Source organism: Euleptes europaea, chromosome 1 (genome assembly GCF_029931775.1).
Source record: "Euleptes europaea isolate rEulEur1 chromosome 1, rEulEur1.hap1, whole genome shotgun sequence".
NCBI classification, from domain to species: domain Eukaryota; kingdom Metazoa; phylum Chordata; class Lepidosauria; order Squamata; family Sphaerodactylidae; genus Euleptes; species Euleptes europaea.
The window spans coordinates 146,939,159-146,962,627 of NC_079312.1; the positions used below are offsets into that span (position 1 = coordinate 146,939,159).

The window sequence follows — 23,469 nt, forward strand, 5'->3', positions numbered from 1 at the left end:
AGAACGTACAGTTCTGTTCTCCTGCAAATACCTCTTGCCTCATTTCTTCTTTACCTTGCGCATCTTTACCTTTTGCCTCACTTTCTTCTTTATCTTGCTCATCTTTAGCTTATCTTCATCGCTGAGTACCTCTGCAAATACGAAGACAAAAGAGAGATGAAGAAACAGAACTGCCAGAATAATTAAATTTTGATTCCATGCCCAACAGCACTTCCATGCTTTAATGTAAGATATCATGTCACCAAAAGAGACAGGTTTAGTGTGGTGTATTCCCCAGAATGTCTCACCCAACACTGAGAGATTATCTCTAACTCAGTAGTCAAGGTTTTATACCCCCTTTCCCAAAATGTGTAGTATTAACTATTCCAATCCTGAATAAACACCCAAGCATGACCAATCTCTTTGATATCTGCTTCATTGTAAGCCTCCTTTAGTTCCCAGGAATAATAAACGTTGCAAATTCTAGCCAGATATAAAACAAGATCCCCTCCAGCATATATCGCCAACTGCACAGATAAATGCAAGAGCCAGGGAACCCAAGAGCACAAGCCCAACCCTAATGCCAAAATGTCTGTGTTAAGGAAGCTGATGAATCCAGGTACAGCCAGGCACCATGGCCGCTGCAGGGTGTCTTACTGCTGTCCAACACAACGACACCGATGCTCAAAGTCAACTATATAAATGATATTTCCTGGGGACTCGAGGTCAATAAGCACTGTGTTGATGCACAAATATACACTGTGCAAATAAGAGACTTAGCTGTGTGCAAGTGTACATCTCCATCAAATACTTCTTCCTCATTAAGATCTAAAGGATGCTCCCTCTGTTTTCCATCAGCTCTTTCACAGTTTACTAGTATGATGGTTCCCAATATCAGACAGCACATGAAAGGACTAGTGACAGGCCATCAGGGTCATAATTAAATCAGTGATCCTCAAGGTCTACCCTCCTCACTCTACAAGGCAACATTAACCATGTGCTTAGTTGCCATATTCAAGATAACCTGATATAATGTTGCTTCCTAACATGTACATTTGTTAGCCCCAGGCAACCCTTAAGACTCTTGCAGTCTTGTGGGCAACAGCATCTCAATTGGGCTGCAAGATTCCTGTATCTAATGCTACCCACAGCTGTTCTAATGCTACCCACAACAAGCTAGGTCTGATGAAGCATCCATAGCTCCTTGTTTGTTTTTAAAGGTTGTTTGTTTTTAAAGATTCCACATGTGTAATCCACATGGCCTGTACTTGTATTGAGACTTATCAGCTTTCTTTTTAAAAACAAGTTGCTAGTTTTCATGCTTGTGGAGACACACAGGAAAATAGGAAGATTGTCTTTGCAAGAGTTTCTAGTTCGTAGGGGCAGAACTCCTATGCTCTACATGGCTACCTACCCCACCCTTCATGGACTCCAGTCACGGTCTCTTACCTATATACTCTTAATGCCCCTTGCTTAGCCGTTCCACTCTTCCTGCTGCCACACCGCTCCTTGACAAGAAATTCCAAATTTTGCAAAAACTCAAACATCAGTTTCCATAAAAAGTATGCAAATGGAATACTTTGCAAAATAAGCAGGTTTGCATGCATCATGTTGATTTGCTTTATTTATTTTGAGAGCAAAAGTTGAATTTTCTTGATGCACAGAATGAACAGCTCTGCCTTGGAGACCAACAAGTAACTCCTACCACACAAAAAAAAAACCTCTTTCTTGTGAAAGTTACAGGCATGCAGAAAAGAGTTGGTACCTTGGGCTTCCAGTTTTTTCAGAACCCGGGCATCCGTCTTGCTCAGAAGGTCAGGCACTTTCACTTTGGGAGGTCGGCCTCTTCCACGTTTCATTTTTGGCATTTCCTTAGCCTTGGCCTTCTCGGTATTGCGGGGCCGGCCACGCTTGCCTGTGATGGCCTGGATACGTGAAGGGATTTCCTCAGGTGTCAACTTTACCCACTGCAAGCCCTGAGAAAGAAGGACAGAGATACCATCTGCAGCAACTGATCTCTCCCTTCTCTATCACTTCCATTTTTCTGCAGTAGCTCTCCCTCATGAACTAGCCAGCTCCGGCACTCTTGCATCCTCCTACTCCATAAATACACTAACTCCTAACAGATTCTAGTCTTGCGTCAAGAAGTGGAATTTTTTAAAGCTTGACAGGATGCTCAATATTCATTTTCTACAGCTGATCAAAACAACTGGCTGACACAACCACACTCTTAGGCAATGATGTCTCAAAACCCCTGAACTGTGCCTTCCCGATGAACTTAAAGGTCTGATATTAAGCCCAACACACAACACCATACAACACTCACTGCATGGACACTCCCTTTTAAAATTCTAAGTGCATTGCTGCTCCTCTTGAGGAGGTTGCCATTTACTTGGACTATATGATCCCAGCAGAAGCGGGGCTCGGGAGATCTGATGCCAATAATCTCTTGCAAACTTCTGGCCTGCACTAATACCCACCTCAGGAGTATCCCGCTCTTCAAAGAAGTCTCCTACTGGCATCCGAGGACTGAAGCTGAAATGTTCACGGCGGACATTCTGTACAATGTTTCTGCTCAGGTACTAGAAGGGGAGTAAGTTTCCAGAAAGTCAGCTGGACAGAAAACATATAGGCCCCAGCCTCTTGGGAGGAGACAGGTTCTGGCTGAAGGGGATGAATGCCCACCAGTGCTGATAAAGAATCTCTTATCAACCTCTCAGGGGGAGGAAGGAGTAGAATAGTTTAGACAAAGATATACATGCTGGATGTTGCCCACCTGTAGGCCTTACAATATTAAACATGCTACCTAAGGGAATGAACAAAGAGGGTAAAACATATTGTATTTCTGGGCCGATGCTCTGTGTACTCGCCTCTTGCAGCAGTTATTAATAGCAGTTCTACTGGCAAAATCAGTGCTCCTACTGGCACTGATAGTGATAGAAGCTACCTAACTATGGCAGGGGCCATTAGGGGAACAGACTGAGGAACAAAGCTCAAGGGAAATGCCAGAGTCCCAAAGTCGCAGAAGAAGACTACCAGTTGAGATGGAGGACTACCAAACAAAAATAAAGATAGGCAACTGAATAGCACTGGTCTTCATACTGCTTTAGCTCAGTTTACACCATGCTATGAAAGTGAGCCCCGTGGCACAGAGTGTTAAGCTGCAGTACTGCAGTCCAAGCTCTGCTCACAACCTGAGTTCAATCCCAACGGAAGTCGGTTTCAGGTAGCTGGCTCAAGGTTGACTCAGACTTCCATCCTTCCGAGATCGGTAAAATAAGTACCCAGCTTGCTGGGGGTAAAGGGAAGATGAAGGCACTGGGGAAGGCACTGGCAAACCACCCCGCAAACAAAGTCTGCCTAGTAAACGCCGGGATTTGACGTCACCCCATGGGTCAGGAATGACCTGGTGCTTGCACAGGGGACCTTTACCTTTACCTATGAAAGCAATAAAAGTTCACCAACTGACACTTCCAACATTCACTTTGATGCCAAAATGCTACTTTTTAGAACAGCTGGGAGGAGCACCTGTTTCTGCAATAGCACTAGAACAGAGAGGCATTCTGTGGGAGCACTTGCAAGCCTCCATTCTAAAGCGGTCAAGCTGCTTGGCCTCTTTTATCATTTGCAGGGGAGAAAACTAGCATTCTAGCTGCTAATGCAGGAGATTTGAGTCACTGCAGCTCCAGAGCAGCAAAAACCACTCTCGTAGAATGCCTCCTTGCCCTTAGAGCTGGCGAAGAAACAGGAGCGGTGTCTTGGCAAGGAAGTGGCAACACTGGTACCGCTCGACAAAGCAAGCTGTCAAAGACCTCCTCAAGACTCTGCTGCAGCATAACCCAAGCTAAATGGAGAAGTTACACCAAGAGGAAATCAGCTCCTCTGTCCACCAACTGCTACTGATCCCTGTCTCCTCAGGAAGCAGGTTTTACCTTTATCACCTCTGGAAATTGCTTCATCCGCTTGCCACAAGGCCCATAATACCAGGTCTCTCCCTGCCAGCGGCTGCTGCCCTTCTTAATGCGCACTTCCCTTCGCCACCTGAATATGGAAACAGCTGTTATAAACTGAATAGTTGCACTTTTACCCTCACTACCTCTTTCACTGCAATGTATATATAGTGTCTGGATCATACAGCAGAAACCCACTCAAGTCAAGCAGATGACATGACCTACCCATGCTTTAAAGGGTAGCGCACCTCATCTGCTGTGGCTATCCGTCTTCTTGGAAGGTCACCTGCTTAGAAAAAACAACAATTACCAACCCTGTCAACTACTGATTAATCTTTTAAATACAGCCAAGCAGGTAAGAGGCCAGTGGAAATGAGTCTGCTCACTTTTTGCTGACATGTTGAGTGCTGAGGACTCTTTGTTGTCCCCACTTATCAGAGATGCAGTGGCCTCTAGGCAGCTACTGTTGACTACCTCCTCCAAGGTGGCATCTAGACTCTCTGGTTCCAGTGATTCTTGTGAATCCAGAAACTCTGTGTCTTCCTGTTCCACTTCATTCACACCTGTCAACTCCAGGCTGCTGTCTGCAGCAACAAAAGGAGATCAGTAAAAAAGATTGAATAGGAGGAAGGAATTATAACTCTCACCCTAGGAAAGGGGAACATCTTGGGAGGATGGGGATTTACAGTATTCACTTGTGAATCCATGTAACCATTTAATTAGGATTAATTCATCTGAGCAAGGATAGTATTACTATATTGCTCCTCTGCCACAGGAAGAGCATATTCTGGTCTTAATATTTGGGATATTTGGTGCAGTTCTCACATGCATGTTAAAGAAAAGGGAAAGAAGGTGTTTTTGCTCCTGTGTATTAAGAGGTGGGACCCATAATTACAAAAGATTTTTAAAGTGCTAGGAAGAAGAAAGTGGGTTATTTGTTTTAATTTATTTTTTGCCATCAAGTCACAGCTAACTTATGGCAACCCCATATGGTTTTCAAGGCAAGAGATGTTCAGAGGTGGACACATGAACACATGAAGCTGCCTATACTGAATCAGATCCTCGGTACATCAAAGCCAGTATTGTCTACTCTGACCGGCAGCGGCTCTCCAGGGTCTCAGGCAGAGGACTTTCACATCACCTACTTGCCTAGTCCCTTTAACTGGAGATGCCAGGGATTGAACCCGGGACCTTCTGCATGCCAAGCAGATGCTCTGCCACTGAGCCATGGTGGTTTGCCATTGCCTGCCTCTGCGTCAAGACCCTGGTGTTCCTTGGAGATCTCTCATCCAAATACTAGCCAGGTCAGGGCTGAGAGTGTGTGACTGGTCCAAGGTCAACCAGCAAGCTTCCATGGCATGAGTGGGGATTTGAACCTGGGTTTCCTAGGTTCTAGTCCAACATCTTAACCATTCCACGGTTATTAGGACATCATAAATGAGGACAATGTCTAGCCACAGATTCCCAATGTCAAAAGAACATATCTTTCCAAATATATGCGTCTAACAAAACAGCCTTTAACCTCTTTTATTTAACCCCTACTAATTGCCTAGAAGGAGCCGCCGTGGCATAGAGTGGTAAGCTGCAGTACTGCAGTCCAAGCTCTGCTCACGACCTGAGTTCGATCCCAACGGAAGTTGGTTTCAGGTAGCTGGCTCAAGGTTGACTCAGACTTCCATCCTTCCAAGGTCGGTCAAATGAATACTCAGCTTGCTGGGAGTAAGGGGAAGATGACTGGGGAAGGCACTGGAAAACCACCCCGCAAACAAAAGTCTGCCTAGTAAATGTTGGGATGTGATGTCACCCCATGGGTCAGGAATGACCCGCTGCTTGCACAGGGGACCTTTACCTTTTTTTAAAACTGCCTAGGGGTTAAACAAAATTTTTCAAAGTGAACACTGCTAGAGTGGAACTCATTAACAATCCACTGGCATAGTTTCATCTCCTGGGAACTTTATTCCTGTCATTAGTTAAACAATCAGGCTACCACATGACATCATGTGAACAACATGGTCCTCTGAATCTATCCAATAACACACTACAAAAGGAGTGCACAGAAAAGGTTCTGATTGATTGGTTGATTGATTGATTGATCTAGGGAGCAACAATTCCTTAGTTTTGGTTCAGAAGATACTCAGGGATTTATGCAAGTCCTCACTCTGTTCTGCAGTTGTTGAGGGGAGTAGTTTCTACATTTACCCCCAAAAGCAGACTTTCAGCTTCTCAAGAGTGACAAGTTAAAATTCTGCTCTATTGAGTGTGAAGCCTCCCCAATGCCAAAAAATCATAATGGGTACACAAATCTTCCATTTTGCTCTCTTTCAGACGCAAATTATAAAAACATGATCCACTGCTCTCAATGGGTTGGATACCATGTTCAATGAGCAGGAACTCATTAAATGGAAAGCTGTCACATTCCTCCCTTCTTCTGTAGTCCATTGTGCCATCTGAAAGGCTGTTCTTGGGGTTCAAAGGACCACCAAGAACAGTGTGGGGCATGATGTGGGCTTATGCAGTAGGAGCAGGGTATTGATGAAATCCACACACACAGCAGAAGAGCCCTTGTGCTTGTGGAAAACAACCATAAAATGTAATCCAATATTTTAAAGATAATTTGGCCCTTCTTTACCAGAATTCCACCTACTCTCAGACCTTCACATCGCTTTTGACAATACTTGGAAGAGTCTAGCCTGCCAAATAACTTTTACCACAGGATCTCATGAGCTCTTCCAAAGATACTCAGCAAGGACACTCAGACAAGGAGGACAGCTGGAGAAAGAAAGACCAGGTGCTACTTGAACCCCCTCCCTTCTCACTACCAAAGATTGAGGGAGGCCGGGTGAAAAAGCAGGATGTAGACAAGCTGGAATGTGTCCAGAGGAGGGCACCAAAGATGGTGGGGGGTCTGGAGACCAACTTCTATGAGGAAAGGTTGAAGGAGCTGGGTATGTTTAGCCTGAAGAGGAGAAGGCTGAGAAGGGATATGATAACCATCTTCAAGTACCTGAAGGGCTGTCATATGGAGGATAGTGCTGAGTTGTTTTCTGTTGCCCCAGAAAGTTGGACCAGAACCAATGGGTTGAAATGAAATCAAAAGAGTTTCTGTCTTGACATTAGGAAGAAATTTCTAACAGTTAGAACGGTTCCTCAGTGGAACAGACTTCCTCGAGAGGTGGTAAGTGCTCCTTCCCCGGAGGTTTTTAAGCCATCTGTCAGCAATGCTGATTCTATTACCTTGGGCAGTTCATGGGAGGGAGGGCATCTTGGCCATCTTCTAGGCATGGAGTAGGGGTCACTGGGGGTGTGTGGGGGAGGTAGTAGTGAGTTTCCTGCAGTGTGCAGGGGGCTGGACTAGATGACCCTGGTGGTCCCTTCCAACTCTATGATTCTATGAAAAGGGACGGCTGCTACCTACCCTCCCACACTCCTTGAAGAATGCCTCCTCATATTTATAACCTGCTCACCTTGCAAAACAGACTCCTCAAGAACAGGTGGCAAATTGGCACTTCCAAAAAGTGAGGTGTCAGGCTGACTATCATCTGCCAATAGGCTGAAGGAGTCAGAATGGTTCAGAGAGGGGCTGCCAGGACAATCCAAGGCAGAGATGTCAGGTGGGTCCTCCAAAGGAGACTTGTCGCTCACCAGCTCAGATGTATCCATCTCATAGAGGTCTCCCGTCCCAGGGTCTGCAATCAAGAATTGGAAACAAAGATTTACATACCATTCCATGTACACAAGGGAAAGTAAGTATTACATAATCACTTAAGATTTCTGGAGCCCTTTTTATCATCAAAGTTCCCACTTCTTTCTACACAATGAGGCTGGTCTGTAAACAGTGAAATCCTAAGCAGAGTTATAACATTCTAAACTCACTGATTTCAATGGTCTGAGAAGGGTGTAACTCTACTTGGCAAAGTAATACTACTAAAAACAGAAAAAGACAGATTGCAAAACTTACTCAATACTACACAGTGAGACCATAGCTCAGCAGGGATTTGACTGGAGACCAAACTCCAACCTTCTAAACCAATTGGCCACACTGATTTTACATGCTTCTTTGTAAACTCCTATTTAAAAAAAAATAAATTCTGAAAAATAACAGCTTGGAAACAGGTATAATAGTAATTAGGTATACTACAGCTGTTAAAAATGTAAAATACATGAAACAGGGGCCATGGCTCAGTGGTAGAGCATCTGCTTGGCATGCAGAAGGTCCCAGGTTCAATCCCTAGCATCTCCAGTTAAAGGGACTAGGCAAGTAGGTAATGTGGAAGACCTCTGTCCGAGACCCTGGAGAGCTGCTGCCGGTCTGAGTAGACAATACTGACTTCGATGGACCAAGGGTCTGATTCAGAATAAGGCAGCTTCATATGTTCAAAATGGGCTAGCAAAAGCCCAATACTGCAGCCACATACATATAGTTTGGGGTTCTGAAACAAGATTTGACACCAAAGAATTAGTGTGGTGCTGCTGGAAAATAAGGACCTCACATAGTGGTGGTGTTAGTGAGCCAAAAATTAATTTCTCAACAATACAAGCATTGGGACATGAACCAGTCTCAAAGCATAACCAGTGAGCAGAAAGATATTCATGCTACACCCAACTTTGCTAGCTGTTACCAATGTATTATCATTCTGCCATATGTTCACTGATGTATACATCACAAAATATGCTGGGACTGCTGTGCCCTCATTAAGCACTACATGAAACCACAGCTCAAGGGCAAATTCAAGAGGGAAAGAGTGCCTCCAGGCATAATACCTGCCAGACAGCCAGAGACCACTGTTTTGCGAACCAACCTATCTAACCCCATTTAGCCTTTGCTTTGGCAAGCAGCCACAAGCAGCAATAAGGAGAGGACAGATTAGTTCCAAACAAGCTTAAGATCTGTGCGTAGCTATCTAGACAGGGAGAACAGGTGTCTTGAAAGGCAAGAGATAAAAAATAAGGCCAAGGCCAATGGTGCAAAAGTATTGACCCCATACTCTTTTTGGAAAATCACTGCAAGACTAACAGATTCCCCTGAAGAAGCCTCTTGGTGAAACACGTAGGGAATTTTGGAAATTTTAACCAAATAATAAAATATATTCTTACCTTATTTTCCACCATTGGCCTTGGCCTTATTTTTATCTCCTGTGACTAATGTGGCCCTTTTATTTCTCCTTGTCTTGAAAGGCAAAGACAATGCTAATTGTCTGCACACCAGTGATAATGACAGTGCATGCCATCGGAGCTATTTGCACAGAGGGCATGAAACTCTACGTGATCAGCAAAGAAGCTGCAACACCATGATCTTTTGAGGCCATTTGCTGAATGTATACAAACCAGAAGATCTTCTGCTTCAAAAGATACTCCTTCATCGGTGAATTACACATAGGTACTGCCACAACTGATGGGGATATCCATTCTAAAAACCAGGAGGGAATAACTAGATCTAACTGAAAAGCTGCAAAACCACAGCCTCTTTACCTCTGTCCAGTGACTCAAATGGCTCCAAAGGATCTTCCAAGGGAGGCGGTATCCGTGAAGCATCTTCCAGACAGCCACCTCCAGCATCAGGTACCAAGACAGAGGCTTCTTGGCTGAGTGGCTCAACAACAGGAGAAGACCCATTGTAGCCACACATTTTCAAGTCTACAAGATTTTTTTTAAAAAAAGATATCATATTACATTTTCCAGGAAATTAGTCAAAAGCAGACATCAATTTAGTATCCCAAAAGGTAATAAAACAAACAAACAGAGATGGAAAATCATCTATACAACATTGTAGTGCATTCAGAATTCTTACTGCATGTTACCACAGTAAGCAATTACTACACAGCTCAGTCTACCTAGGAAAGATAATTCAGAGATTTGGAGTATGACACCATCCACATGCAGATGACACCCAACTTATTTCCACCAGTTCCATAGGAGGCTGCAGAGATAATGAATTGTTGCTGGGAATCCATGATGAGCTATAGGAGGACTAAGAGGCTGAAGCTTGATCCAGACAAGATAGAAATGCTTTCGATCAATGGAGTCACTGATCCAGTGCAAGGTGTACAATCTGTTTTGACTGGGGATGCATTCTCAATTAAAAATCAGGTATGAAGCTCAGGAGCACTCCTAAATACTCAAGCAGCAGCAATGGCTAGAAGTGCTTTTGTCCCGTCTATGATGGTACACCAGGGCAGCACTTTTTCCTGGAGAAGGCGGATCTCATCACTGTCACATATCTTTGGTTACATCCAGATGACATGACTGTAACATGCTATAGCACAGTGGTTCCCAACCTGTAGGTCGCGACCCCCAAGGGGGTCGAGAAGTGTTTTCTGGGGGGTCGTCACCACGTTATTATCTATAGTATAGAGCCATCAATAAATAGTTTGACGAGGCAGATATGAAACGGTGGGGGGGGGAGTGATGGTGGCAGCCGGAGGGCCAAAGTTCGGCTTCCCAGCAATGCATGGAAGGGCTTGTCTGGAAAAGAGGGGGCCCAAACCCACGTGCGCGTCTCTGTCTCTCCCAGCCAGCCCCCCCCCCCCTGCCCAGGGTGTTTCTTTCCGGGGCGGCATTAACAGGCTCCTCCAGTCCTGCCAAGTGCGCAGCCACCCGGGCGGGGGCGGGATTCCTCTGGCCGTGATCCGGCGTGGGGGAAGGACAGGGGGTAGCCGCGGGAGGATCAGCTTGAAGGGCCGTGCGAACCCGAGGGCCATTTCCAGGCGGGCGGGAGGCCATTTCCAGGTGGGCGGGAGGCGAGGTGGGCGGAGGCGGCTTTCCTTCGCCAGCCGGCCCCTGCCTCCCTCCCTCCGGCCTCGAAGGGCCAGGCCCGCCAGCTGCCCCTCCTCGGGGTCCTGCCCAAAGGCGAGGAGGCGCCCTTCACCAGCCGCAGCATGAAAGGAGCCCCCGCGCCGCAGCCGCGGCGGTGGAAGTGGAAAGCGACGTGATTGGCAATGGAGAGGGCCGGGGAAGGGGGGGCAGCCCTAGGCACGCGGGCAGGCGGTGATCGGCCTCCAGACTACCTCTGTCCAATCTTTCTTTCTTTCTTCCTTTCTTCCCTTTCCTTCATCTGACAGCCTTGGCCTTCCCCAAAGAGCCTGATTTTTACGCCTTGTGGGGTGGGGGACCACAAGAGTGGAGGGCCTGTCCATGTGAACAGTGTGCCATCAAGTAGCCTCTGAGTTCAGAATTAGGGATCTCCAAAATGTCCTATCATGACCAGCCTTGCTCGTGTCTTGCAAACTGAAGGCTGTGGCTTCCTTGATTGAGTCGATCCATCTCATGTTGGGTCTTCCTCTTTTCCTGCTGCCTTCAACTTTTCCTAACGTTATTGTCTTTTCCAGTGAGTCTTGTCTTCCCGTGATAGCCGCAGTTTAATCATTTTAGCTTTTAGCCGCATAATCACCCAGGTAAAGCTTTTGATGTGTTTTCTTTATCCTATTGAAAATGTCATTTTATGGCTTGCAAATGTGGCGGGGGTCGCAGGTTACTTGGCAATTGTAAAAGGGGGTTGAGACTCGAAAAAGGTTGGGAACCACTGCTATAGCAGAAGTGTGTTTGGAAGCTATAGCTGGTACATAATGCAGCATACATAGTATATATTCTGTATCCTATTGGCTCCCAATTCATTTCCAATATTTTGACCTTCAAAACCCTAAGAAATTTGAGAACCTCCTTTTCCCACATGTACTAACTATTCTGGTTAGGAACACAAGTACTAACTATTCTGGTGTAGTGAAGTACTTAACTATTCCACAGCATCAAGCTATGAAAACAAATCAACCTACCATACCTTTAAAGCTGACCCAAGTAATGCCATATCTCTTAATGAGCGCAAACCTCTCCAATTCATGATAACCTTTGACAGGAAACCACAGGGCTTCAAAGCCCCACTTAATATGTCCCAACAAGCCCATGAGGTATTGCTTTGAATGAAAGTTTTGGCCACTGGTGTTCTGAGTTAAGGACCACACACATCACACCCAGAAGTCGGCATTATACAATTAACCTATAGACACAGTCCTTTGACATTGAACTATATGAAATGCTTTGCCTCACTCACACCTATCAAGCTTGTTCCTGTTTAAAGACAGTATGTGATTCACATAAAAATAATACCCGCACGAGTCACTCTCATCTTGCTTCTATGAGACCTCCTGAAAATCCATGAAAGGGTGCTGGCATGAACTTGCCATTCTTCACCCCCTTCCCCAGTTGACTGATTCCTCCAAAGAAAAGCAGGTGGCTACGGCAACTCTGCTCAAAGAGCAGACCACAACCAGCACAGAACACATGTAACTGACCATCTCTGTCCCAGGCATTGCTTGGGGCAAGGGCTGAAAAGCTTATACCAATCTCAGAGTATGGAGATGTGCATTCCTACATAAATGCCTTCACAGCATCAACACCTCTAAGCAATAACCCATGAATCTGGGTTCAGTTTTGTTTTGTGAAGCTACCAGTCAGTATCTGAGTGAAAGCTATTCTATGCCAAGCTGGGGCCATATACCTCAATGACTGTTAATAATTCACTAATAGGTTGTAAGGACCTTATGGGAGAGTAGTCAGTCACACATCAGATACAGCATGCCAAAGGACTAATGAGAAGATGGTTCATGCAGCATCATTTGAACAGGAAGATTCAGTACTGAATTAAAGATTATGGAACGCCATATTCTGAGACTGTATTCACACATTCAGTATTCCTACTGCTAGTACAACCTGTGTGACACATTTCCCTATTCTAGTAGAATTTCCATCTGAAGCAGGCAGAGTCATTCATGCAATCTAGCATGGCTTCCTTAGTTAGGAATATGGCCTCTGACATGAAATTGGCAAGCAGCTACTATATTTTCAACTGTGAGGAATTCTGAAGAAGCAGAAGAAGTAAACTCTCCTCTTTGAGATACTGTCAGACAATTACATTGCAACAGGACTCAATGGCTGGAACCCTGCCTAATACCAGAGTAGGCTCAGTGACTAGTGCAAACAAGCATGTTCTGTAACAGTCATCATATTCCAATGCTAAGTCTCCTGAATAAAAAGTTTGGGAACCATTTATTGCTATACCTGGCTGTGTGCTCTCCAGCTCCATGCTGCCCAAGAGACTGGTACCATTTTCTGAGACAGTAGATGCAGTTTCTTTCACAGGCTCCTCATTTCCTGGTTCATCCTGCTGTGGAGAGAAACCCTGGCTGCCAGAGCTAAGCATGGGGGAAGGCTGAGATGATGTGTAGAAGCTGGTCGGGCCATTTTGCAGGAGTTCAAAATTCTGATCATCAGGGAAAGAGTCATAGAGCTCTGTCGAAATAAAGTTCAGACCCATGGCCCCTGGAGTGCCATTGGCCCAGAATTCCTGCCCACCCACCCCCCTCAGATTGGTGGTGTGTCCTGGAGAGCCTTGCCGATTGCTTCCAACACCACCATTCAGTGGATACTGGGAGAACAGTGGGCTGTCCTTGAGGTTGTTGCCATTGCCGGATGGGTACTGCGAGTAGTTCCAGAGATAGTCGTATGAGTGGTGGAGGTGGGAGGTGGTTGAGGAGCGGGTCCCTGAAGTACTAGCATTAGCTACAGTAGATAAGCCATTAACATTCACGTCCCCATTCAAACCTACCAGGAGGGAAGGAAAAAAGGAGAAGCTATTAAAGTCACAATAAGTACTAGGGAAAGGTTGTTTCTACCTTACTAGCCTATCTCCCTTTATGGACGGGGTGGGGGAGGTTTAGAAGAGAGAGATGATGCAATAAACATTTGGAAAATGGGATGACAATAATCAACTGGACCAAATTAATTCAAGAGGCCATCCACAAAATCTCCTCTTTTGCACCCAGTCCCAAAATAAAACAGGGTTCCTGCATGTGATTTCATCCTCTGTAAGAACTGCCTGCCTTCTTCCCAATACCCATTCCAAAATCTTATCTGTCAAGTCACACAGGACTAAAGCCTTAAAAATAGTCCCACTTCCATAGCTGCTCCTGCTGTTCAAGAAACCTCTCTGCCTTCTTAGCTACACAGACCTAACCTTGCAGTCCTCAGCAGCTCCCATCTAGATGTTTCTGTGTAGAGGACTCAGTAAAATCTTCCAAAATCCTTTAGAATTAATATAGTTCTCCTTGCAGTGGGAATGCTGTAAAAATCAGCCCAGTCCTTACAACCCCCACTGATTAAAGAATGACAAATTGGGGGAAATTAGCATCTCAGTGTTGGTTCTTTTTTTTCTTCCCCAGAAGAAAATTAACCTCGTTTCTAGTTTTTCTATTGTGACACTAGACAGAAAAGTACTACATTGTCTTCTACTACGGTAGAAAGGTGAGCATGTCAATCCTTGTTCAAAGCTAACAAGATTTCACCGCTCAAAGTCACCAAGAAATATGACCATATGAATATGCCAAAATTTTAGAAACTAAAAAAAAAAAAAAAATAGTGGAGAGGGGGAAAAAAACTGTGTCCCCATTCTCGCCCGCCCCCAGCTCATTTGCTTTCAGGATTTTTAACATTCTAATTTAGGCAAGCAAAGGCTCTCAACTCCCTCCCTCCCCACCCCGCACCAAAGATGACTGGGATGCATGAAATAAAGCCTGGTCCACATACATGACTATATGAATGTCCTGTGTCACCCTCAACACAGGTGTTTCTTTTTTTGTGCACTAACAATAAATAAGCTTGCCTGGCTGAAAACACTATTGTTTTCTTATATTTAACCAGAAATACAACTGATCATCACTAGCCCTTGAATACACAAGCAGCCAGAGAGGGTTGGCACAAATACTGCAGATGAGAGAAAACCATGGCTCCCTACATGGATCAGAGAACTTTATATTCCTGACCTTCCTTAAGGAGTTCCAGGCAACATGAGTGGGGCTATCTCCACAACAATCCTGTGAAATAGATTAGAATGTGTTGTTTGGGCTGCATCCAAACCTCTCTGCTTAGTAATGAAATCTCTCTGTAAAATGGAGATAATGACCTGCCTCACAGGGTTGTAAAGGGTAGAAAGAATATAAAAAAAGATATATTAATGAGCATATTACTATCACCACCTCCACTACATGCCTGTGGTGGAGACAAACCAGGTTCAGATTAAAATTGCAAGATAAATACACGCTTCCATATCCTGAAGGCATTTGAAGAATGGAAAAGGAGTCAGTGTCATCCACTCTTTAGATAAGGGGTGGGGAATGTCAGGCCCGGGGGCTGTATAAGGCCCGCAAAATCATTTGGTCTGGCCCTTCGTGGGTCCTGGCAGATCTCTAGCTCAGAAGGATCTAAGACTGGGCCCCTCCCGCGGACAGGAATAGCCTCTATTCAAGGCGGATGTGAGTTTGTTTTGCCGAGAAAAGGAACCTTCTTTCCCCCTTGAAGAGTTATTAGCTATGGAGCAGCTAGGACCACCCAAGAAACTGTGTTAACCCTTTCCCACCCGGGCCATGAAGAAACGTATTCCCTCTGTACTACAAGAGGGCTGGGGGCGGGAGTGGCGACAATAGAGGGGTTAAAGGGGGCAGGGCCAGAACGTGCGGGGGCAAGTTCTTAGCTAGTGTGTCCTCATTTCATCCCTGCAGGCAGAGGTAGCAGGAGCTGGCTGTAGAATCCGGCCCCGACCATGCGGAGCAGGAGCAACTCCACATGTGGTTGGACAGCTACACCCAGCTGGTGCAACAGACCATCCTGTGCCACCAGGTGAGCAAGTGCACCACCAGTTGGATGCCTGCCCGCACTGGGGGTCATCTGGGCAGCTGCCTGCTTGGGGCTTGGTCAGTACCCCCTCTCCATTCTGGTTCTGTCCCCTCTAAGTCCTGCAAAAGACGTGTAGGGCATGAAAGTGCCAGATCAGGGCGTTACTGGACCGGGCTTCTTCGCCTACAAGCCCCGAGCAGCTTGTCGCTCACTCCGTCTTGTGTTTGCTGCCCTGCCTGAATCTCTTGGGGCCAGCTGGGGATGGCAGAGCTCAAAAGAGAGTCGCTCTACATGGCAGACATTCAGAGCCGTCTTCGGTCGTGCCTCTTGGCTAAATGTTTGACCAAATACAGCAGGCTAATTTTTAAGTTGATAATTTTGTATGGCCCGCGAATGATGTTATAAATATCCAAATGGCCCTTGGCAGGAAAAAAAGGTTCCCCACCCCTGCTTTAGATCATAGTGCTGTCCCAGCAAACTCTCTCCTTCCTAAGGAATACTCGCAACTTTCCATCTCTTCCAGGCAACTTCCAATTCACAAGAGGTGAATTTTTAAGTAGTGCTAATTAAATAAGTAACAAACTGATGGGAGGCAGCAACACTGACGAAAACCTTATGCCAGGCTAGAATAAGACTGCACACTGGATAATGTATTGTATGATCTATCCTGGATCTTCTGAAGTTCTGAACAAGCTCTTCCTATCTTGCTTTAACTGAATGATGCCATTTTTAAAACTGAGATACAATTCTTTGGGTTTTTGCCAGTCTGGTGGCAGAATGATGTATAAATGAGTACCAGTGAGGCAGTAGATACTGCCTACTTTCCCAAGCTTTTCTCCATGATTAGGACTACCTTTTAAAAAAAGGAAAGAACAGATTTGAAGATTTTATCAGCTCCAAATGCTTGTTCACAAAGTGGCCCTATGGATATGAAAACTAACTATTGTCCCTGAGCCATTGCTGCTACTTATTACTACTATTAAAGTCCCCTGAAGCAAAGCCAGCATCCTTGTATTTCAACCTACTATCTTACAGATGCTTAGCTAATTCATCAAAGCCCCTACACAGGAACATAAAGAATAGAACTGAACTCTTTCACTGGCAGGAACCAGCATTAGCATACGAATATGCATAATCAACATTAATTCCTGCCTCAAACTTACTTTTTCCTTGCTGGGGGAAGTTCATGGGAGATCCATTTGTGTATATGTTGTCCCCTGAGGAAGGCGCTGGTTTCAGTCCTGAGGCAGCAGGTGAAGAAGGAAGGCCAGTGAAGTTAAAATGGTTGTTTGCCTCCATTTCTGAGGAAAGAAACAGAACACTGAAGCCACAATGCACAAGACAGCTGTACAAATCCTCCTTCCTGTTACTTCAGTCAGCCATTGGCCAACTACTATAAAAACACTAAAGCTTAATATTTAAATAATTCTTCAATTGTCACATTTCTTCACAGACTTTGTCACAGTAATCCTTACCACAAAACTCTGTAAAGTATTATTCTCATATTCAAATGGGAGTTGGTGAAAAAGGCTAAAAAGGTTGCCTACATCGATCTACATTGTGGCTTGACTACATCTATCAAGTAAGGTCATGGTAGATTTGAACAGAGGACTTCCTGGTCCATAGCACAGACTCTTAGCTACTATGCTATACCAGCTCTCCAAATCAGCAAGACAAGCAGGTCACCGACTACCTTCATCAACAATAGGGCAGCTAGCATATTCAACGGCTTGTGGCTAGCTGCCCTATTGATAAGACCCAGGTCCATATCTGAAATGACACAACTGAATGTCTACCTCTTCAACAACCCTGTTGAAAACATAACAGCAGTCTCTACTTAAGTCTTTGCAAAGAAAGCCAAGGGAAAGCAAGGAGGTGACCTGCTCAAGGTTCCACTAGGTATTGATGCCCATTCAGTAGGGTTGCCAGGTCCTTTTTTGCCACTGGTGGGAGGTTTTTGGGGTGGAGCCTGAGGGCAGGGTTTGGGGAGGGGAGGGACTTCAATGCCATAGAGTCCAATTGCCAAAGTGGTCATTTTCTTCAGGTGAAGTGATCTCTACAGGCTGGAGATCAGTTGTAATAGTGGGAAACTCCAGCTAGTAGCTGGAGGTTGGCAACCCTACCATTCAGCTACCACATTTTAATACTGGAATCTATTTAAATATACAGTCTGTAAATTACAGGATTATACACGACTGGCTAGAATATAGCAATGTGACCACACAACTGTTCCTAATATGAAATGTTGCACTCGTATTGCAAATAGGCACATAAGTAAACTCCTTAGAGAGGAAATCTAGGGATCAAACAGTTCTGTAAAACAATGTGGTGTTGTAGTTAGTGAGGGCTAGGATCTGAGAGATCCAGATTCAAATCCCCACTCTGCCACGGAGGTTTGCTGTGTGACCAGTCATACACTTGCAGCCTAACCTACCTCACAGAGTTGTTGTGAGAATAAAAAGGAGGAGACAAGAACAATGCCAGACTATTTGGATCCCCACTGGGGAGAAGACAAGAGTATAATTGAAGTGCATAAATAAAACAATCAAGAAACACAACTACTATAGAGAGAGGATTTCCATCCATATAGTTTATTATAACATTTTAATGAGTAAGCCAACTGTGGTGGCTCTGCTGTGCTCCACACCCCTTTGTAGGCTAAGCATGCCAGTATGAGTCTACAAAGTACCATGTGAAAATTCCACATCAGATGACACAAGATTTACCAAGGAATCACTGCCCACACCTAGTTCGTAATTTTTCTGTCCCACAGGGATGCAGATGAACTTTCGCCTCTCTGCAACTCTGGGGTGGGAGGCGAATCCCAGCATTTTCTGTAACTGAAATTAACGTATGCAATAGATGTGCTGTTCACAGAAGCTTGTCAATAAGATAGATGGTGTGAACTCTTCGCATGGGGGCTAGCCCATCCAGTGGATCATCTGCAGCTCCCAGACATGGAAATTCTTCCAGTGTCTTACAGAATGTTCTCCCTTTTGTTTTCCTGACCCAACATGGAAAATAAAGAAAAATTTCTCAAGGCAGGCCTGGACAACAGCCAAGGAAGACAACCCCGTGGTTGAATTAAGAGGGATGGAAGACTTCAAGGTACAGATTCAACCTGGTCTGACATTGCACTGCCCTCCACCTCATAGTAAGCTTTTTCATAAACAGAAGGTGCATAACAATGCACGACATCAAGGAATCTAAAAATGAAGCCACAATTTATATTATATCTTGAATCCAGAAGCCTCAGCTTGAATACTTGCACTTGGCTTCACTTCCCTCAAAGCTGTAAACATTTTTTACCCATACCCAGGGTGGATTTAATCCACACGATTTAATCCACAATTTAAATCACTAGTAAGACTTGATTTAAATCATGATTTTCTACATAAAGACTCACAGTGCATTCCTGAGCGGAATGCCTGCGCCGGGCTTAGGAGGCAATGCGGCTGTGCTGCCTCTAAAGGAGGTTTCGGCCCCACAGAAACATCCTCCCAGCGTAAAAAATCCGTGCAACCCTCACAGGGTTGCACAGGGGATACACCACCTAAAAGGCAGCTAAAAGGTGACGTATCTTGCAAAAAATAAAAAGGGGCGTTCCCGGGCTGAAACAGCCCTAAAGGCAGCCCCGACCCCAGGCCAGCGCCATAAACCCCTGGGAACGCCTCCCGGGACGCCCCAGGAACACATCCCCGGACACTGGAGCAGCCTTTTGCCCTGGAGGCTCAGGAATGCACTGCCATTCCTGCTGCTATAATCTTAAGATTTACAACCAGATGACGGTTTCATTTTTAGAATAATAACTTTTCAGATTAGTTTTACAGTTATATCAAAAAATTACTGATTTGGTTATACCATTAAAAATACATAGATAATTATGAAATTATTGCAAAATTATTGCAAGGTGAACTATCTCCAGTTTCATTTGGGCCACTAGGCCTTGCATTTCTTTGTTGCAGTGTTTCCATTTTGCACATAGACGAACTACATTAAAACATTTTCAAACTGGGTCTCCTTTATAGCCTGCTGCCATTATAGATTTTCTCCTCCAGGGACAGAATAATATGATAAACCTCAAGCTATACACACAAAGGGGGTTACCGCACTTTGTATTCCCAGCGATGTATTAAGAGTTTGAAAATGTTATAAAAAACATCGCTTTAAAAGGGTTTTTGGATACCACTGCTTATAAATGGTTGGAAGACGTCTTCACAGCTAAAGGGGCCAAACAAAGTGCGAACAGTATTTTTTATAACATTTTCAAACTCTTAATACATCGCTGGGAATACAAAGTGTGGTAACCCCCAAAGATACCAAGATGTGAAGTACTATGCTCAAAAGGATTCACTTTCATTTTTACTGCTTGCCCCTCCCTCCTCACTCTTAGCTCCTTATGCTGATCTATTCCCCTCCAAACCATCTTCTATTCATTGAACTTCTTGAAACTGAGCATGTAAGAGGTAAGGGGCTGGTTCTTTGTCCACAGATTTGCATAGGAACAATGGGATTAAGGTTTTTTTCTCCACTCTGTATGTTTATTTTATAACATTTTTACTGTGAAGAGGCACATTATCTTTGCAGACACAAATTAACAGTTTTGAGAACTGCAAAACCAAGCATCTGTGATAATATCTTCCAGATGGAAAATCCTCCAGAAGAGCATGACATTGTGAATGGATTAATGGAATTTATTTATCAAAAAATTTAAATACTGCATGAATATACAGTCTCATGCGACGTCGTTAAAAACTAATCCTTATTTCATGATGAATTACCTTTGGAGTATAATGTATCTTAAATAGAAAACTATTTAAACTATCTTTGGATAGATTTTGTTTACACACCTTCAGCTGGGGAGTTATCGTCTGGTGATAGGAGCATAGCTGAATCACTATGATCTTCCTCTGTCCAATCCGAAGTATCAGCTGGGGTCTGTCCTGAGTCACTGAGGGTACAGAGGAGCAATCTTTTCTTAAATGCCTCCTGTTCCTCCTATACATACCACCATTCAATGTTTCAACGGTGTATGAGCACAGTTCAGCCCTCCTTTCTATGACCAATGCTGGTACCCATCCCGTGTGTGTCTGCAACTCTTCGCTGTCCCCTTCATGCAGGGGTGGAAGGGGTACAGTCTGTTTGTCATAGGAGGCCTTCTGGCGACCCTGAAGGGCTGTCAGTTTCTATAGAACAGCTACAGGTAGTCTGGGTGTGAGAACTGCAGAGGTGCCTGGAAGAGTGCTGCATAAGAGCTGCCCCATAAGGAGCTGTGCAGGGGCATACTCCAGGCCCAAAACAGGCATGTTCTGTAAATTGAGTAAGGCCAGATGAACCTTCAAGTGACGCCTTTTTAAACACGTTTGATGGTTTGAATCATGCGTTCAGCCTGACCATTGGATTAGGAATAGCCAGGGCTGGAGAGGGTGATGGAAATACCCCATTCAAACGCAAAGTGTTTCACCACGGAACTGGCAAACGGGACATGGTCACAAATGAGCTCTTTAAGGATACCATGTTGAGCAAACAAAGCTTTCAACTTGGCCTGGCACCTGGCACACCAAGTGTCAGCCGTCTTGTCAGGGAGAAGCAGAACCTCAGGGTGTTTACAATAATAGTCAACAACTATCAGGTAGGACTAGCCAGCAATGTCAAAAATGTCGGTAGCCAACTTGTACCACTGCAATTCTGGGATTTCATGGGAGATCATGGGCTCTTTGCAGTTGCTAGGTTGAAATTCCTGACATGGCACACAGTGTTCAACCCATTGTTCTATGTGAGCTTTCATGTTGGGCCAGTACATGAGCTGGCAGGCCCAAGCCTTCGATCTCTGCATGCCTTGATGGGGAGAGTGAAGCACAGCGAGTATGTGAGACCGTGCACCTTTTCAGACCAATCATGAGTAAATTGTTTTCAAGCCAGATTTGATCCCTGAGGGATCAATAAGGCCTAAGAGCCGGTTGAACCTGTTTTCACCAGTGTGGCCATCTATGAAGATGCATGGCTCTAAGCGCCTGTAAGTTGTGGTCCACCCTAATGTGATCGTGCAGTTGCTTTAGCAAGGAATCACCAAAGGTGCAGTGTCCGCCAAACTGTAAATTACTCTGTGACGCGCCCCTGATCCCAGGGCACCCTGCTGCCCTCTCACATTTCGCTGGGGAAGCAGCCTGGCCTCAGACTAGCTTGGTCTCCTTGGTTGGAGAGCATTCACCCTTGGGATACAGGGCCTTGCCTGACGCTCATGCCCTTTCCCCCCATGCTTCTTTTTTGGCTTGCTTTCTATTCCCTTTTTTATCCCTCCTCCACCTGATTGTCAATCCCTCAAACACCCGTCCCACCCCAATTCCCCAACGCCGGGCAGAAGCACCTACATCCTTCTCTCTGCTGCCTAGCCCTCCCCTTCTCCTTCCCTGCCAGTCTGGCCTCTGCGGGACCTGCTTCTCTGGTGGGGCGGGGAGGCAGCCTTGATTGAGCAGCTAGCCCCCTCTTCAGGCTTCCCGCCTCTCTCCACTTCCTGCCCTCTCCTTGCAATCCAACGGCATGTCTTTGCCCGGTGCTCCGGCAGGCCCTCTATTGCTGATGGGGCATTTCCCCCCCTCAAGCACCAGCTGCGGTGGGGCCTTGGTCGACAGCGGGGCGCTTCTCCCTGCAAGCGCTGGCTGCGGCACCTCGGTCAGTGGCGGGGCCCTCCTCCCTCCCAGCGCCAGCTGCAGCGCCTCAGTCAGTGGTGGGGTCCTCCTCCTTCCAAGCACCGGCTGCAGTAGGGTCTTTGCAGACAGCAGGATGCTTCTCTCTGCAAGTGCCGGCTGTGGCAGAGCCTTTGCAGGCGGCAACGGGGCTCGCCTCCTTGAGAGCCCCTTGGACTCCCCCTTGCTTCCTCCACAGCATCTGCCCCGGATAGCCTCTGGTGGGCTCCCAGGTGCGCAGGCCCACTTTCTGGGGAAGTTTGGCGAGGGAGCTGGCTCCAGAGCCAGACAACTCTGTCCTCATAAATGGGGTTGGGCGCTGAGGGTAGGGGAAGCATAGTAGCCCTGTAAAGGGTATCTGCTACCATCATGTCTTTGCCCTTAGTGTAGACAATCTCGAAGTAGTATTTTTGTAACTGTAATAGCATCCTTTGTAGAATGACCTCTAGGGGCTTATGGTCCGACTGGACTATCACTGGGGCTCCGAACACATACTGGTGAAATTTAGTCATGGCAAAAAGAATCGCCAACAGTTCCTCTTTGATTTGTGCGTAGTTCCTCTCAGCCTCTGTCAGTGCTCTGGAAGCATAAGCAATAAGTTGCTTCTGTTGAAACAGGCAAGCACCTAACCCATCTTTGGATGTATCTGCTTGTACCACCAGCTGCTCTCCTGGAACAAAATACTGGAGTACAGGAGCAGTCGAAATGGCTCTTTTAAGACTATTCAAGGCATCCTGCTGTTCAGGCCCCCAATGCCACAAGACATTTTTGTAGCAGGGCTTGCAGTGGTGCAGTGAGGCTTGATTAATTTGGTATATATTGGGCCAGGTATTGTATGGTACCTAAGAATCTCTGAAGGCCTATCTTGTCCACAGGTGGGGGCATTTTGTTGATAGCTTCCACTTTGTCATCATCAGGTCAGATGCCATCTTTGGAAAACTCGTGTTCCATATACTTGACCTCTTCTACTAGGAACTGTATCTTGTCCTTATTAAACTTCACCCTCCTGTGCCATGCCCGTTGAAGGACTCGCTGTAAAATGGTGTCATGTTCTTTATCGGCTGCCATAATGATCATGCTGTCTGCAATGATGTGAACACCCGGAATATCACCAAAGCATTCATAATTCTTCAGCTGAAATATTTCACTTGCAGACCTTAAACCAAAAGGGAGTCTGTTGAAGTGGTATCTTC

General features: G+C 45.5%; 1 protein-coding gene across 1 annotated transcript in view; it reads right to left on the bottom strand.

Moving 5' to 3' along the window:
* BAZ2A (bromodomain adjacent to zinc finger domain 2A) overlaps window positions 1–23,469 on the bottom strand; it is an 87,912-nt gene that overhangs the window by 29,437 nt on the left and 35,006 nt on the right. The window contains exons 2-11 of the mRNA XM_056853969.1: window positions 16,754–16,891; window positions 12,981–13,523; window positions 9,399–9,563; window positions 7,394–7,615; window positions 4,316–4,513; window positions 4,155–4,218; window positions 3,912–4,020; window positions 2,460–2,561; window positions 1,745–1,955; window positions 70–131 (exon numbers count right to left, since the gene is read on the bottom strand). Coding sequence (XP_056709947.1) covers window positions 70–131; window positions 1,745–1,955; window positions 2,460–2,561; window positions 3,912–4,020; window positions 4,155–4,218; window positions 4,316–4,513; window positions 7,394–7,615; window positions 9,399–9,563; window positions 12,981–13,523; window positions 16,754–16,889 — 1,812 coding nt within the window. The 5' untranslated portion in view covers window positions 16,890–16,891. The remainder of the gene's footprint in view (window positions 1–69; window positions 132–1,744; window positions 1,956–2,459; window positions 2,562–3,911; window positions 4,021–4,154; window positions 4,219–4,315; window positions 4,514–7,393; window positions 7,616–9,398; window positions 9,564–12,980; window positions 13,524–16,753; window positions 16,892–23,469) is intronic.